Source organism: Chiroxiphia lanceolata, chromosome 3 (assembly GCF_009829145.1).
Source record: "Chiroxiphia lanceolata isolate bChiLan1 chromosome 3, bChiLan1.pri, whole genome shotgun sequence".
In the NCBI taxonomy this organism is placed as follows: domain Eukaryota; kingdom Metazoa; phylum Chordata; class Aves; order Passeriformes; family Pipridae; genus Chiroxiphia; species Chiroxiphia lanceolata.
In genome coordinates this window covers 97,960,425-97,977,691 of record NC_045639.1, presented here as the reverse complement: position 1 = coordinate 97,977,691, position 17,267 = coordinate 97,960,425, and the positions used below count along the sequence as shown (strand labels likewise).

Sequence of the window (17,267 nt, the reverse complement as noted above, 5' to 3'; positions counted from 1 at the left end):
GTATGGTAACTTGTTCCCTATAGAGTAGTAGCTCCAAAATTGCTTTTTGTTTATAACTTTGATATTTATATGAGGATGGACTTGACACAAGAAACGGGAAGGAATAATCACTGTTCCCAGCGATTCCCTTCCCAGAACGTCATTCAGTTGGGTGCTTCAAGGTTGAATGGAAGTAGCCATCTCCATTGCTCTTTACAGGGAGAAAACAACTTCTCCCAAGAGACAGGAACGCCCAGTGGCCTGCCCTGAGGCTGTCTGCACTCATGAGAAATGAGGAGATAAATATCAGAGGAGTCCTAAAGTAGCCCTGTCACTCCCTGTTCTGAGTTTGCTTTGCCAGGAGCAGGAGGAGTTGGAGGCAGAGTAAGAATCTAGTTAACTTATCTGCTCTTGCAGCCTGTCCTTAACCTCAGGAAGAAGAAAATAGGATTCCAAGAGCTGCAGCTTTTTCAGTGAGGTGACCTGGGATTTTCCTGTGAAGTGGAAGGAAGAATTGTCTCTTTGTCTGAAACCAGGAAGCCAGTCTGCTGCCAAGTGATAGAGTACCTGAATTTTTGTTCTTACTTTTTATGCAAGCCAATAGTGCTTTCCATATTAACAGTAGAATGTTCTCAGCATTCTACAAGAACAACTACCCACATAAATTCTAACACCATCTCTAAGTCTGTTTGAATCTAGTATGACTATCACTGTATTGGAAATAACTGAGAATTACACAATGGTTGGAAATACATTCTGACAGAATCTGCCTAGTGTAGGGGGAAGAGTGACACATAGATTTACAATGAATAAAGGCTTTTGAGTCAAATTTAGATGTTATTTTTAGATGCAGTAATTCTTTCAATTTTCCACACTCTTTAGCTTGATGTTGATACTGTATTGCAAAACTTCTTTTTGAATTGAAGGAGACAAAATGGGCATTCTTTATTAAGGTCATAGGCATGGTAGATACCAGGTGTTATTTATTTATTGGTGTGATAAATATAATGCAAGCTCACATGCACTGCATCAAAGAGGCTACCTACCCCAAGGAAAGAAAAGTCCCTAAAATTGCAATTATGGGGAAACCACATTTGTATACTAGGATATTAGTTTACTGCCCAGTTTGTTACTTCTTTCCTATCCCTCACTCTCGTCTCTGTTTTCAGCTGTAGGATCTTCTGTTGCTGAGAGCTCATTGCCCTCAGCTCTCCACTAACACTCACCCAGCGTAGTAGGTACCCAGCTGGGTACACCTGTGTGAAAGATGCTGGTGTGTCAGAGCTAAAAGGAAGCTTAAGGCACTCTGGTAAAGCACAGGTGATTCTTCTCTATCAGTGTGTATTTTTCATTGTGAATATGTACACTCATTTGCTTGCATTGCCTGCATCTATTTTCCTGGTAGTAAAGAGAGAAAGGACTAATTGCTATAGAACAAAATCAGAATAATAACAGAGTTGTGAGTCTATTTTTCTGCCCACCCGTGTTTGAAGTTTTAAGATTGATTTATTTATTTTTACATCTTTTAAGAACTATTGCTGCTGCAAAAAAAAAAGTATCAACTTCAGTGTTTTGACTTGTTTTAAGAAAAATGGTCAGTGCTATTCCTCACTTAAAGCTGCTTATTTCTAGTGAGCAGACATGCTAGTCTAGTGAGACAAACATGCTCAAGCTGGAAGCTAGGAGCAGGATGACACTATCCCATTTTTAACAGTGAATATAGTTAACTACTAGAATGACTAGCAAGTCATTAAGTTTTGCTTGATTAATGGTTTTTTGAATCACAGTTTTATATTTTTCTCAAAGGAATGGTCCAGCTCTGATAGCAATAATTGCCTTAAGACGGGAATTTCTCTGTTGTTGTGTGACTTGTCTTGTGTGAGAGGTCAGGGATGATAAAATTTCTTTTCGGCTTTCAGTTCCATCCTCTGAGAATATTAGTATTTCATGGATATAGAATTTAGACTTAAGCATCCCTGTGAGACAGAGAAGTGCAGGAACAGAGTGACAGATGGGAGGAGAAAAGGACTAATTTTTGACTATAGCATAAAAGCAGAATTTCTGTGGGATTTTCACAGTAGTAATTCTCAGGGCTGTTAACTTAAAACCCAAACAAAACTGTTAGTGCTGTTGTTTTGATGGTTCACAGTATGTGATAAACTGGTCAGCTTCCCTTTTTGCTGTCTTCTTTAGCCTACTATGGAGGAGAAAGTAATTTTTTTTATTTAAAAGTGCAGCTGAAAAAAATAAATATTAAGAGGGAAACCAAGAAAAGGTTGGTTGCTCTTCACAATACAGACTATGCCAACCATGAGTTCATGCTTTGCTTGATCCAAGACTTTAACCATCATGTATTTGTGTTAGGACAGCACTCGGGCTCAGCTGTTGTGCTCTATTTTGTTGGGGATGGCACAAACACAAGACAAGAAAACAGCCCTTTCCCATGGATATTTCTGTGAAAAATAATTAGTAATGAAACATATGGCCATCCTCTCAACAACCATTTAATTGTTTGGTTTTAGCAATAGAGCCCTCTGAGAGGAATAAAGACAGATTTTGCCTTTTCTTGTTATTTCTCAGGCTGCAGAAACAGCATTATATTTTTTGAATTCTATTCACGCTGTTAAAAGGAGGGGGATTAGTTGTGTGGTTTTGATTTTGTTTTGTTTTTTGGTGGTGGCTTTTTTAAGATAGCATGAGAATTAGGAATGATTATAAAATACAATTTCTAATTTCAAAATATAGTATTTATATATGGATTTTGGAGTATTATGGATTTTCATGGATTTTAGAGGACTCTGAAGGTGGGTGAGAAAAAGAGCCATGATCATGCCAGGGTAAAATTTCCATGTGTAATTCCTGACAGGTGAGCCTGCAGGCCTAAAACTTTGAACCAGCAAATCTCACTTGAGTCCTATTAATGGCACTGCATAGCTGGTTGGAAAAACTGGCAACAAGGGCATCAGAGGGATCTGCAGACTTAGTAAGACAATACTGTATTGCGTGTCATAGAGTTCACATTTAAATGTTTTCCTTTCAAATCTAGTGGCAAACTAATTGTTCATTAAAGCAAATCCTTAGTTCTTGGAGAAGAATATATCATAAGCTCTCAATACACCAAAGCCGTACCTGATAAAATACAGTTGTTAAGTCTTGTGAACTCGAAGTCCCTTTCAACAAATCTTACATATCTGTGCAAATCAGGTATTATTTTAATTAGAAAATTGATAGATTGTCCAGACTTTATAATGTCTTAATTTTCTTATCATAACCATTTTCATGATTTTATGATCAAGATGAGTACTACCAAATGTTCTGCACCCTGTTCTACAGATTTCAATATTTTTGTGATCCTACCATTTACTTTTGTTACTGAAATTGCAATATACTAAATATTATTGACTGTGATGCCCTTACCATTGTAAGAGTAATGTTTTAGTTTCCCATCTAAAAATACAGTGGCTTTTTATGTTATGCATGCTGATGTACAGATAATAAAAATAATCTCAATATAAATTAGAGAAAATCACATATTGTATCTTGTAATTAGACTGGGGAAGAATTAATCCAGAAAATGAATTGCCAAGAAAATGGAGAACAATATAATTTTGCTTGTAAAGGAAGCACTAGGGCTAAATCTTAAAACCAGGCAAAAAAAAACCCCAAAACTTGGTTCCTCTGGTATTCTAACATGTTACACTGCTAGCAGTGAGGATTAGTGTAAGTACTGCTATAGCTGCAAGTGGGGTTTGGTTTTATTTTTTTAAGTGGTGGCTCTGTCTTTGTTTGTTCAACAAAGTGACACATTTTTTGCAGGGCAGTAGTTAAAGCAGCATTAAAGTGCCATTGACATCATCCAGTTACTCCACTGACTTGATTATATAACCTCTTTTGTACAATTTTCATGCTCTGCTCTGTTTGAATGTTTTTACTATGCTGATGACTGTTTTTCATTTCCTGCTGGGATGACCTTGAATAAAAAAAGAATAAGAATAAAGTAGACATAAGCAATGTAGTCTTGCTGGCATTTGCACATCTTTTGTTCTGTGTTGAGAAACATAGCAGTTTGGTGTTTATGGTATAGATTTTTTCTGCTGGGTAGTAAATAATCTTCAATGGTTAGAAAAAAACACGGGTCTTATTTTGTTCTTTTGAATTTAGCAATGGTAAAGTGATCCAGTTATGACAATTCCTACCTTATTAAAACATCCGAAGAGAGCTAGACAAATGATGGCCATTCTTTAACTTAAATTATTAATTTAACCTATTAGACCTAACAGATCTACAAATCTAATATTTAAAATTTCTCCCTTTTGTTTTCTTCAAGGAAAATGAGATTAGCTAGTTTGCACTTTTTTTTCCAGATCCAGTATGTATCACACAGCTGAAGGAATTGATATTTTTCCATTTTGTTGCTTCTGGTTGAATCAGCATTTCATGATAAGCCTTACAGATGGATATGATAAATGTGTGCATCGCCTTTCACATAAACATTTTTTTCAGACTCAATATATCTCTCAATATCAGAAAGTTATGACAATGAGAAATCCATAATTTCAAAGTATTTTGTGTTATTTTTGCCACCTCTTACTTTTAATTTGTCAAATTAAAGTAATGAAGATTCTATTACCATATGCTTTACGATCACATATAGAGAAAGAGGTTTAGCTTTTAATAGTTTTCACTGGACCTTTTAAAAGTGCCTACTTTTGAGGCAGGGATTGGGCATTTGAGAACCTTTCAGTGTTTAAGATATTTAAGGCAGCAGTGTCCTTTCAGATATTTCCATTTTGCTACTGTGTTGGTTTTGCAATATCTCTGAATTTAAGTTCATTCATGTCCTAAATCAATACTGGTTAGCCCTTGAAACAAAGTAATGAGATACTTACCTTCACTGCTAGTAAAAATTGGGGTTTGATTTCATTAGTAAATGCTTTAGTATTTTGCTTTTAAATGAAGATCAATAATAGAAGTCATTAATGCGTAAAACGTCATGTTTGAAACATCAGACTAAGCTGATTTCATCCGTGTTGCCTTTTTCTTGTCCAAAGCTAACATACACAAATATTTTCAATTTAAACTATGAAATCGAATGCTTTCCATATGATGGGCTAATACAAAAGTAGATCTTCAAAACTTGAGTTAAAATGCATTGTGCTAGTTTGCCAATGGTAAGTCTGATGCCTTGGCTTTATTCTGTATTGAAAGGTACTGTTTCTGGAGACCCTTGGAACACCTAGGGCTTTTTTAAAATTATTTTTGTTTCACTTACTCTCCATGTAGTGTTTCTTAGCATAAGCACATGAATATGATTTTTAATTTAGGATACCTGAGAGCAATATGCTGGTAAATAGTCCCCAGAGCAAATATAGCAAGCGTAAGTGTAACTTAGGGTTTAGGCTGTTTTCTTGTTTGCATCTAACATTATTAAGCAAAGTAAAAAAAACAGAGACTGGGAGATTAAATAATGATTAAAGGGATCTTCTGAAGTTGGGAAGTACAAGTGATGTGAAATAGTAGATCTACCCAAAGAGTATTAAGTAAGATAATTTTATGTCACAGAATTGTTTGGGGCTAGTACAAGTATGAATGCTTGGTTAGATTAGCTGTGTGTCCTCCTTAGCCTCAAGAGTGAAAAGAGTAACAAATAAATGTATTATGAAAAAATTATTCTTTAATGTGAGAAGGAAATAGGATCAATAGTCTGGTTTTGCATTGATCTTTATCAATATCAGGAGGGCCATAAACAGAAGATGAAATTACACATTGTGCCTAAAATTTTCCTTTTGCAAATAGAGTTCTCCTCTCAATAATAGAAAAAAAGTGTGCAAAGCAAATAAAGTTATCTCCCTTACTTTAGTCTGAGATTTGGAGGTATGTTGATGATTCTAGCTGCTAAAGTTGGAAACTCTTTCCTCATATTACATTTTGTAGATCTTGTTACACCCTAACAAATGAGCCTTACATAAAATGAGTTATATTTTTGATTTCATTTCCATCCTGTAGGCAGGAAGATGGAAAAGGACAACCCAAATTCTGAATGTTTTTGGCTGTCTTTGCTCTTATGAAATATTTTATTTTATGTTCTGAAAGCTTTTGCAATTGGATTTAAGTGCACTAGAATAATTTGTAGAAGACTGTGTATAATAAAAAACTTAAATAGCCTTTAAAAATGGTGAGAATAATTTAATTGTGGTACTAAATTTGAAATCTCCATAATTACAGTGTTTCTGTCGGATGTGAGTGTGACATGCAGAGAGAGTTTTTTGTGAATGCCCTGGCAATATGCTTTGCATATGTACACTATCTCCCAAAATAAATGTTTTGAAAGTGTTTCTTTATCTGTGTTACAATTGGCTAATTATATGTCTATATAGAGAGAGACATGACTGTGGAACAAGCAATAGCTTAACATGTTGTATTTTGGTTTTACTTTTTTCTGTTAAAGATCTTAATATAATGGGTTTATGCCATGATGATTTTTTTCTCTGACACAGACTAAAATTGAAAAAATGAAAGCCTTTTTTTATTTACTCTCTCTAGCAATGGAGGGATCTCAGGGACATCCTCCAAGTGACAGGGTGCCCAGGCTGCAGGCAGAGATGAGAAGGACATGCCTGGGGTGGAGCAAGCAGAGAAGGCCTGGTGTCTTTCCTGCTGCTGCTCCAGCAGTTCTTCATAAGGAATTTCCCCATTTGCCTGGCTTAGGACAACACCTTTTCTAGTAGCAGCTGACTAAGGAGTGCTTGGCATCAAATAGGTCATCATCACTGGAGTGATGATTGGGTGTGACCAGTTTTGGTGTTGAGTATCCACAATATGATACAAAGGCATCCATATTTTGAGTGCATGACAAGGGTGTATGACATTGTCTTGGTAGCCCCACTTTAAATCCATTTGATTTAGATCAGTTTATGATTTTTCTGAGTTTGATGAAACAACAGAATCTTTAAAAAGTCAAACATATTCATAAAGGAATCTGAATTAAGATTATTAAAGTACATGAAGTCTAATCTTTTATAAAAGTAATGAAATTAAAAACCTTATCTTTCCACCTTGTATGTTGTTTTGCAATAATTAGAAAACAAAAGAATAAAGGAAAACTTTGCTTAAGGCATTCTATATAAAAAAGTTAGTTTCAGTGCATGGTTTGATCTGAGGAAAAACAATCTCTTCTCTCAAAGGGATTCCTGTATTTCAGAGAGATATGAAACTTCTTTAATTGACTTTTCTTGTAAGTTACTTGATGTTTAAGTAAATGTATTTGAAAGTTATATTGTTTTGTGTTTACCCTGTGTGATTGTCATATTCCAAATATTTATGATGGCCTTTAGTTTTTATAAAGTATTATTTTGTAAACTTGAGATGAATTCATATGCTCTAATATTGCCTTGCGCCATCAGGATGTGTTAACAGAGAGCCTACATCTTTCATTACTGCACACTGTCAGTGCAAGCTTTAAACAGAGTATCCTGGAGTGCCAGGAGCTGCCATGGGAGCATTGGATCTTATGGGACAGTCATAGCTGCATGAAGTTTTTTAATATTTATATATTTAGACGTTTTCACTGTGTTTAATTAGATAAAATTATTGTTAGAAGTCAATTTGCAATGCTAAATTGGAAATAGTTAAGAATGGGTATTCTAAGGAGGGGAAACAAATGGATGCAACTAGCCCAAATAAAGAATTTATTAGGAATTAATTTTCATCCAGACAAAAAGTGTCCGCAGCACAGTTGTCATTTGCTTTGTGACAGAAAAGCAAATATACAAATACTGTATTTATTTATATGCCGTACATCTGAATCTTACAGATTTTCATACAACCTTGTTCCCATAATGGTGCATAGGAAGCCTGCAAAGCAGCCGTGTGCGCACACCGGGTGCTGCTTGGCACGTGTCCTGACCCACGGCTGTTTGCAGTGCTGTGGGACTCCAGCCATTCCTAGGTGCTGGAATGTGAATCTCAGGGGCATCCAGTTGCTAAATTGACTGCATGCTCCCTGGCACGTTCTTGGCCCACACAGCCTCCCGCTCTGCCGAACATTTCCTGGTCGTGCTCCACGGATTAGCACAGAGCAGATGACGTGGAACCAGGAAAATAATCCTGAGGGTGTTCAGTTTACCAGTTATCATGGACATGTTATGTTCATATTATTCAGGAAAGATGTAATACTTCAAAGAGATGGGCTTAGCTTCTATGGAAGTCTGTATGGCTGAAGTGTATTTTTCAACTTGAATTATGTTGTCCAGCTATAATTCTAAGGAGTAAATATTTTCACTTTGATACATATAATAAAGGAGACAATCTGAATTAAGAGTTAGGTGTACTAGATTTTTGAGAAACCAAATGCATGGCATTAAGCTTTGGATTGTTCTGAAAAAGTTGTTACATACCCTAAAACCCCATGCCATCATCATAGGTGTTTGCATTTCATTAATTGGTTGTTTCATTTACTATTTAGAGGTTAAGAAGGGGAAAAAATGACAGTTAGCAACAGGGGAAGACTTCCTCAGTCTGCTGTTTTAACCTCTTGATGCTCTCTGACTGGTCAGCAGGAGTCAGGCTCACTGAGCCCCAAAGCACAGCATACAGCGAGGATACGCTTTGTGAGAGCAAGATGGGGAACAAAGTGAAAAAGGTGAAAGAGAAATGAGTGGGCAGGGAACATGTTTTTGTGAGTGCAAGTCATGTGGCAGTACGGTTGGGCAGGAAGTAGTCAGAAAAAAAGGGTCAAGAAACCTCATTATGCTGATTGACCACACATTATTTCAGCAACACAAAATGCCTTTGAAGATCTGCACATAATGGCCTGCTTGAGCTGCCTGTACTCATTTTTCGGTGTAATGCAGTCCTTATCCCTGCCATTCATTCTCCAAGGGGATATTTCCCGTTGCTGTTGGGCTTTTGCTCTGAACTCTTCTGTTCCCTGAAGTGCATTCTGTTATTATGAGCTGGATATAGTGTCTGTACCATGGAAGGATGCCATTGCAAGCGTGAGAAATGGTGCTCCTGTTTAGTATGGAATATTTGGAGGGTTTTTTTTCCTGTAATGGTTTTGAAGAGGCGACTGAGATTATTTTTTTTAATTATTATTTTTTTTCTGTCTTCTACTGAACCCTTAATTGGCTTTGCAAGAACAGGTGGCTTTGTATTCTTCCCTGTCTTATTGCTGTACAGTTAGTTATTCCCACTTCTCAAGGATTTATAAATTCAGGTTTGTTTCTAATCTCAAACAATGGGAATATTTGCAGCCATTCCAAATTCATAAGCTTACTTTTTCTTCTACAAACCTTGTCTTAAAATATTTATTACTTCATGGCAGATTTCTACCCAATTCTACTTGATGCAACCTTTCACTTCAATAAATAGTCTTTGCCTATCTATTTCCCTATAAGTTGAACACTTGGTTTACAGAGATTTCCTTTAAACTGTATTTCTTTGGTTAGTTTATGTGAATGGCCAGTATTAAATCCTTTAAACTAATATATGCAATGTAAACTCTATTTTCTTTTTCCACTTGTCTTATTATCTTGTTATATAAGGAAATTATGAGAGTTTGACAGAACTTCTTCTTAAGAAATCTATAGTGGTTATGACTTAACTTTTATCTTCTGTGTACAAGAAATACATCATGAAGTATAATTATATTAATTTAGAGAACAAAAGATATTGCACATTCTTTATTTTTGAGCTGCCTCACTCTTGAGGGGGGTTTATGCTGAATATTAATGAAAATACTTTGAGTGAACACTTAGAAATCTTAATTCCTTTGAAGAAGAAACTCCTCTTTGAAAGAATGTACCAAAATTGTATTTATATGTTATAGTAGGGTTAACGTTGGAGTTTTTTAATTGAATTTTAATGTTATTGTAGTACTAGCTTTAAATAAAACAAATAATTAATCTTTATAATTAATTTTACTTACAGATACAAAATGTATTGTGATCTAGGGAAAATTTGTGTGCTGTGTTTTATTACAGCTCCTTTTTTTAATACCTTTGCGTAGAATGAAAATAAATGAGTAGAGTTTCAAACAGGATGTGTTACTTAGTTTTAACAACTTTGTATGAGAAGGGCAAGGGTCCTGGTGTCCTTGGTCTGCTGCTGGGGAAGAGGACAGACCTGTTGACCTGTTTCCTTTTCCCTGGTCCTGTAGTCCCTCTCTCACCTGGGTGCTCTCCCAAGAAGCTTGTTCATTTTGCTTATCAGGCAGAAAATTGCTTTCTGGACTTTTTTTTGCATAGGTTTGTTGCTGGTCCCGACAAGTTGGTTAAATCAATTTCTGAGCTGCTGGGAATACAACAGCCAGGCTTGGAGTCATGGAAGAACAGGAGGTGGGCAGAGGTGGAAAGCACTGCTGCCTACTCTCAGCAGAAGAGAGGTGTGAGACTGGCACAGCTGTGGTGTTTTCCCACATCTCTGCACTGCTGCCACCTCACTCCCTGTCCCTGCTTGCTCTGCAGCACTTCACTTGAGAAATTGGTTTCCTTCTTCTTGGAGAAGTTGTCATTAAGCTATAGATCTAATGGGAAACTGAAGATGGAAAAACATTTAAAAAACTAATAGAAAATAAAAATAAATAAGGAAATAACTAACTTCTTGCAGCTGGATTTATAGGTTTTAAAAGCATGACAAGGCTCTTAAGCCTCCTTACTCAAAACTGAAGAATTGAGTAGCTTAAAAGTCTTGAAAGAATTGAGTAGCTTAAAAGTCTTGAAAGCTGTCTTTTTTTTTTTTGCCAAGTTTTATTCTGATCCAAATTTCTCTATATCTATTTATTTATAGGCATTTTTATTTACTGTGTTATTTACAAGTAGCTGTTAAAATAGGGAGACAATTCAATTTAGTGAACTAGAACTCAACAGTCCATTACAAGTTGCTTCACTGTGGAACTGAACATACTCATGACCACAGGTTTAACTTAGATACAGCTTTCAGCATTGACTGCTGAGGCTGGACTTGGTCAGTCCTCTGCTTAAACTGTCAAACAGCATTTGGATTTGTGTTGCTTTGATCAAAAGCTATGGTTTATGGACAGAGGCTGGTCATAGTCATCACAAAAGACTGGTGCTTAGTTCAGTTTTTCCTATGAAAGAATACATAGTTTTTTAATAACACGATTCTTCTTTTTTTATTCTGCAGAGACCTAAGATTTAATAGGATTAAAGAAATCCAGCCTGGAGAGTTTAGACGACTTAAAAACCTGAACACACTGTAAGTTCTTTTTCAACCTTAAGACCGTTTCCTGTTTTAATATGATTAATTTGTTAATGTGTCATATTTGCTCACTTATCCCAGGTAAGTAGCCTCATAAATTTGAACTCTAGTATTTACACAGGTGAGAGAAGTGGGGCTTAGGACCATGTGGTGGGTTGACCCTGGCTGCACGCAAGGTACCCACCAAAACGGCTCTATCCCTCCCCTTTGCAACTGGACAGAGGAGAGAGAATATAATGAAGAGTTCATAAGCTAAGGACTAGGAGAGGTCACTCACTCATTACTGACAGACAAAAACAGAGTCAAAATGATGATATTAATTAAATTTATTACTGACAGAATCAGAGCAGGAGAATGAGAATGAAAATAAATCTTAAAAAGCACCATCCCTCCATGCCCCCCTCCTTCCCAAGTTCTGCCTTCTCGCCCCCAGTGGCACAGGGAGACAGGTAATGGGGGTTATGGTCAGTTCATCACAGGTTGTTTCTGCCACTGCTCAGGGAGAGTAGTCCTTCGCCTGCTCCCTGCATCTCCCACCAGTGACAGTCCTTTACGGACTTCTCCAGTTTGGGTCCATCCCATGGGCAATAGTTCTTCACAAAACTGCTGCCACATGGGCACAGGCTGCTTCTGTGTGGGTCCCCCGCAAGGCCACAAGTCCTACCCAGGAAAACCTGCTCCAGTATGGGCTCTGCTCTTCACAGGTCAGCAGGTCCCTGCCAGGACCCTGCTCCAGCATGGGACTCCCATGGGGTCACAGCCTCCTTCAGGCATCCACCTGCTCTGGCATAGGTCTCCTCCATGGACTGTAGGTGGATCCCTGCACCCCGATGGTCCTCCATGGGCTGCAAGGGCACAGCTGCTCCACCATGGTCTGCACCACGGGCTGTAGGGGTCTCAGCTCCAGCGCCTGGAGCATCTTCCCACACCCCCCCCTTCCTTCTCCACTGACCTTGGAGTCTGCAAAGTTGTTCACATGTTCTCACTCCTCTCTTCCCTGGCTGCAATTTTCATCTGCCCAACAACTTTTTTCTCCTTAAATATGTTATCACAGAGGTATTACTGTCATTCCTGATTGGCTTGGCCTTGGCCAGTGGCAGATCTATCCTGAAGCTGGCTGGCATTGGCTCTGCTGGACATGGGGGAAGTTTCTGGCAGCTTCTCACAGAAGGCACCTTTGTAGCCCCCCTGCTACAAAACCTGGCCACACAAACCCAATACAGACCAAAATGTTCAAAAGCAAAACCAGATGTATGTCTATCAAAATTAAAAAGGAAATTATTTGCATATAAAACATATTAAGTATATTTCATTAACATACTTTAATTGAATTTAATTTAAGGAAAATGCAGACCTTTAATTTATAATTTTTTTCCACATAGTGCTAATTTGCTTTGGTGGTATATGACATAGTCATGGAGTTACAAGAAACCTGTTCAAAGGCTCGGATATGCAAATGTATTGCAGTTACAAATTATTCAACAAACCTTTGTTTTGAACCTTCCTTTTCTAATGTGCTTACCAGGACTGGCAGGACTTGGAAGATTTTGTCCCTGCTGAGTTGCCTTTTATGGAGATCTTTGTTGTCACATATGATTGTGAAGAAAAATCTATGTTTTCTAAAAGACCTTTTACAATCAATAATACAAATAGTATGTGTATTATAGTTTTAACTTTGTATCTCCTTTATCATTCCTTGAAATGTCACTTTTGAAACAAATGCATGTTTCTCCTCTTTAATATATTAGCAGACAGGAGGAGTTAAGATTGACAGTTATTTTTACTTTTAAATATACATAACATTGCAAATGTAACTGTTTCCCAGAACACAAGTAGCGTGTGAAGTGAAATGCAGTAGTGATATCAGTGAGCTTTGGATCACTATTTTATCTGCAGGCACATAACAACAAATGTATTTAGACATCTTGTACTATATATTCATACCAGAAGAAATTATAGGACTCTCCCAAATCTATGCTGCCAGGATGTTTTTGCTAGCTATCTCTGCTTCCAGTCTCCTTTGATCATATCTCTCTTTGCAGTTGATCCCCAGTTTTTAATTACAATTTCTTCCAGATATTCAGCCTCAAGTTTTAACTATCCAAATCACTGATCTGAGATCCACACGTCCCAAATGAAGAGAGAATATGTTAAGTTTGAATTCTCTTCATAAAATCACTGCATGGGGGATGAGTGCAAATCTGTGCATACAGACAGTTGTGTTCCTATAAGACGTAAAGTGCCTAGTAAACAAGATATTGCTAAGAAGCATCTAGAAAAAGTCACTTTAATGCACCTGCTAATGGCAAATCTTTGTCAATATCATTTTTATCGATTTCAAACTGATGTAGAGACTTCAGACCAGGATTTTTTCACTCTTCATCTACATCTCAGATACCTGCAGAAAGCCACATTATTTCAGTTGTGTTTGGTTTGTTTTGTTAGTTTTGTTTGTTGTATTTTTTTCTTGTTTGTTGTGGTTTTTTTGGTTTTGATATTTTTATGTTGGTGTGTTGTTTTGTTGTTTTGGTTTTTTGGTGTGTTTGTTTTGATTTGGTTTTTTGGTTTTTTTTACATTTTTTAAAGTTTAATTTTTTCAGTTTTCACCTGCAAGATAGTGGCTGAGCAGGTCTAAGCACATAACTCTTTTTCCTCTAATAGTTGCTGTTAGGAGGAAAAGCATTTTCCATTTAATACTACGTTGCACCTGCTTTTACACATTTTTTCCCCCTAGTGTTTCTGTATGTTAAAATAAATGGCTCTTTATTTCTTTTTGTAGGCTTCTAAACAACAATCAAATCAAAAGAATACCTAGTGGGGCATTTGAAGACCTTGAAAATCTGAAATATCTGTAAGTTAAATGAATGTCACTTTCTGCATCAGTGTGTAACTGAGCTTCTTCATGGGAAAGTTTTTTAATCTGATTTGTAATTTTTTGCTGACTCACTAAATCCGGAGATAAACAACACTGAAAATCTGTGAAATTAATTTATGGGGTGGGAGCAAATGTGTTTCTCTAAGTAGTTGCTGGTAAAAGACTGATATCTGTAGGCAACACATTTTAAAGGACTTAATAATTGCTGTTTACTATATGCAACTTAAAAGATAATTGAAAAAGGAGTATGTTGAAATGTTTAGGAAACCACTTTGTTAAAGGTTCACTGAAGTCTTTACTCAGGTACTTTTTAAGTTTGTGTTTAGAAAAGTGGCTTAAAAGCAGCTAGTCCAAGACTTGTATCTGCAGAAGCTTATGTAATCTGACTAGTCTTAAATTGGTCACTGAATGCAGTAAAAATTCATAAGTGAAAAATTCAGTCAAACCCAAAATACAAGAGTACCTATATGATTTACTGTAAGTTCTATGTCTTCCATCAACCTGTATATTTTAAGAATAACTTCTCCCATTTTTAACAAGCATAACCAAGTGTATGAATTATCTGAATAAACAAAAGGCATCAAAATTGTTATTTTTATTTGTATAATAGACTAAGGCTGCATAGTGAGTTGTCATGGATCCTCAGCTCTGGAGTCCACCTTATGTACTGTAATTAAGAAAAGTTTCACTCTATTGTCTTGGAGTATTGATTGATCATTACTTCAATGATGTACAGAAAAAAATGGTCACATGGGGATTATATTGTTTGGAAGCAATTCAGAAGCTTAATTTTCCATATAGTTTTCAAGAATGCAGCCTGAATAGCTCTAAGGAGGCAGGAGAAGGGAGAAAATTGCATAAATTTGTGTAGACGCATTACCTGTTTTTCCAAGCTATGTTTGATTACATTTCCTGGACTCATTTTTATGTCTATTGTCTTTCAGTAATAACATTGTTTAATCTATATAGAGTAGGAAGGAAAAGAATATTGAACAGACTGTCGTCAATGAATGATTAAAGTCTGTGATGGTTGTATTTGTTACACGATATGTTTGAATGGTGGATCTGATAGTGTAGTACCTAAGGTTTACTAATTGAGGATGGCTAAGCTTCTTTTCATAGTCAGCAACTGTACAAAGATTCTTCTTGGTTCTTGTTAGTTCTTTGTTTTTACATGCTTGCCTTTGCCTAGCTGTAGTGAACCTGAAATAAAACTCAATTATGCAGTGTGTGCAGTTCAATGAAAGAGTGAAAAGAGATAACTGAGCTCTGATCTGTGTTCATATACATTAGCAATGGTTATCGGTATCTATATTGTTAAGAGGAAGATCTTTTTGTTTTCCTGTCGTTCCCTGGAAAATTTGAACATAAAGTTCAATGTGATAGTTTATTCAACTACAGAAAGCTCTTTCAAGCCATCCCTCGTTTTGCAAATATAAACTTTAAGATGTTTTTGCCTATTTCAGTGGCTGTGATATGAATGTTTAAATTGTACAACCTTAAAGTTATCAAGTTGCTGGTACTGGTCAGGTCAACAATACAGAAGGCTTAAATGTAGCAAATTGATACTGTTCAACAGTGAAAGTTTTAGCTGAGTAAGTACATGCTAACTATATTCTGTGAAATGAAGGGAACAAAGCAGAACATTTTTTCCTGATAGGATTGTTCAAAAGTTAGAAATACTGCTCAGAATATATTATTATAAAGTCAAATCATCTGGAATAATTGAGGTTTAGTATGATCTGATCCTATGGATATTTGCAAACCTAACTTGTATTGTCATGTTTCATAAAATGAGATCATTGGTCCCTGATGTTACTTGTGTTCTTATGAGAATTCAAGTACTGGATTGCATATGGTTCTGAAAATTTATAATTCACTGACTAATTTTATAAAACCTATAATTTCTCAGTGTCTCTGACTTAGCAAAATGTGAGTATATATAAATATAAAATCTATAACAATTAGTACACATGAATATATAATGATGTGTAAAATATTGGCAACTGGAGAGTTATACATAAATTATGTAAGTATAAAATAGAATGCAGCATATTTATTTTTTTTAAATAGCCAGTTTCTGAGAGATAGATGTAAAGACCCATTCCTTTATGTCTGATGAACATCAGTGTATTTGCTTTCAGACAAAATTATTTTGAAGGCCCTAGAATTTTTGAATGCTTCTTTGTACTGTTTCTTTCTGAAATTGAGCTTAGAGTTTTATGAGCAATATATGTTTTCAGAATTACCTGTCTGAAGGGCACATTTTGACAAAGAGTAATGATATTTTCTTCATTTTCTATGCATTAAAAAAATTTATCACTGTAGAAGTTGGTCTTTATAAAAAGAAAATTGTGCACATACAATTTTTGACCCTTACTTTTTAGGACTTTTTGTTATCTTGTTCTTTATGGAATTGAAATTTTGATAGTTATAAAAGCAGTTTTGTGTGATTTTTCCGTGCTGTTTGCGGTAATATTGGATTCATATATTAAAAGCTGGAAAAAAGAAATGTAATTATTGTTTTCCTGTGAAACCAAGAGGGTATTTTTTTTCTGCCTTTCTGTCCATCTGTCTTTATTACATATACCTTAGTCTTGGTGATATGGTTCTTTAATAAGCCTTCTCAACCTTAAAAATAGAGATGCAGGTAGTTTTGTGGAAACTTGGTAGGATAGTCCTTCCTGACCATAGTTTATCCTAGTCAACAATTTATTCTTCAAGAGAGATGATGATTGGGAATTGAAGGTAGACACATACTACCATTTTAGTGTGTAGAATACTAGAAGATTTGGAATTAGAAGTGGAAAAAATGAAGTTAAGTTAAAAAAGAAAGAATTTTGGGAGAAGATAGGAAAAATATATAATATAGGTTAGCTATTAAAGAAAACTTTACAGATAGAGAAAGTACTTGGTATTTACAGAGGAGTGAACTAGAAGATAGTGTGAAGAAAGTGCTAGAAATGGAGGCTGACATTAACTTTATCAACAACATTGACACCTGTTCACTTAGTATGAAATAGAGAGATGAGGAATCAGACATGAAAGTATTGCCACATGCATATGGTAAATGGTAATAAAGACTGTATGAAATGTATCAGTTCTGGAAATACTAAAAGGGAGCATACAAGTTCTGTTTTGTGTCTGGTGAATGAAGTAATAGTGGTAGAAGATATGTTACAGGTTTGCCAAA

The 17,267-nt window shown here is 36.0% G+C and overlaps 1 protein-coding gene across 3 annotated transcripts in view; it reads left to right on the top strand.

The window, feature by feature from the left end:
* The window catches only part of PXDN (peroxidasin), a 92,558-nt gene that overhangs the window by 14,904 nt on the left and 60,387 nt on the right, over positions 1–17,267 (top strand). For all 3 annotated transcript variants that reach the window (XM_032683230.1, XM_032683229.1, XM_032683231.1), the window contains exons 2-3: positions 11,125–11,196; positions 13,979–14,050. In XM_032683230.1, the coding sequence (XP_032539121.1) occupies positions 11,125–11,196; positions 13,979–14,050 (144 nt within the window). The remainder of the gene's footprint in view (positions 1–11,124; positions 11,197–13,978; positions 14,051–17,267) is intronic.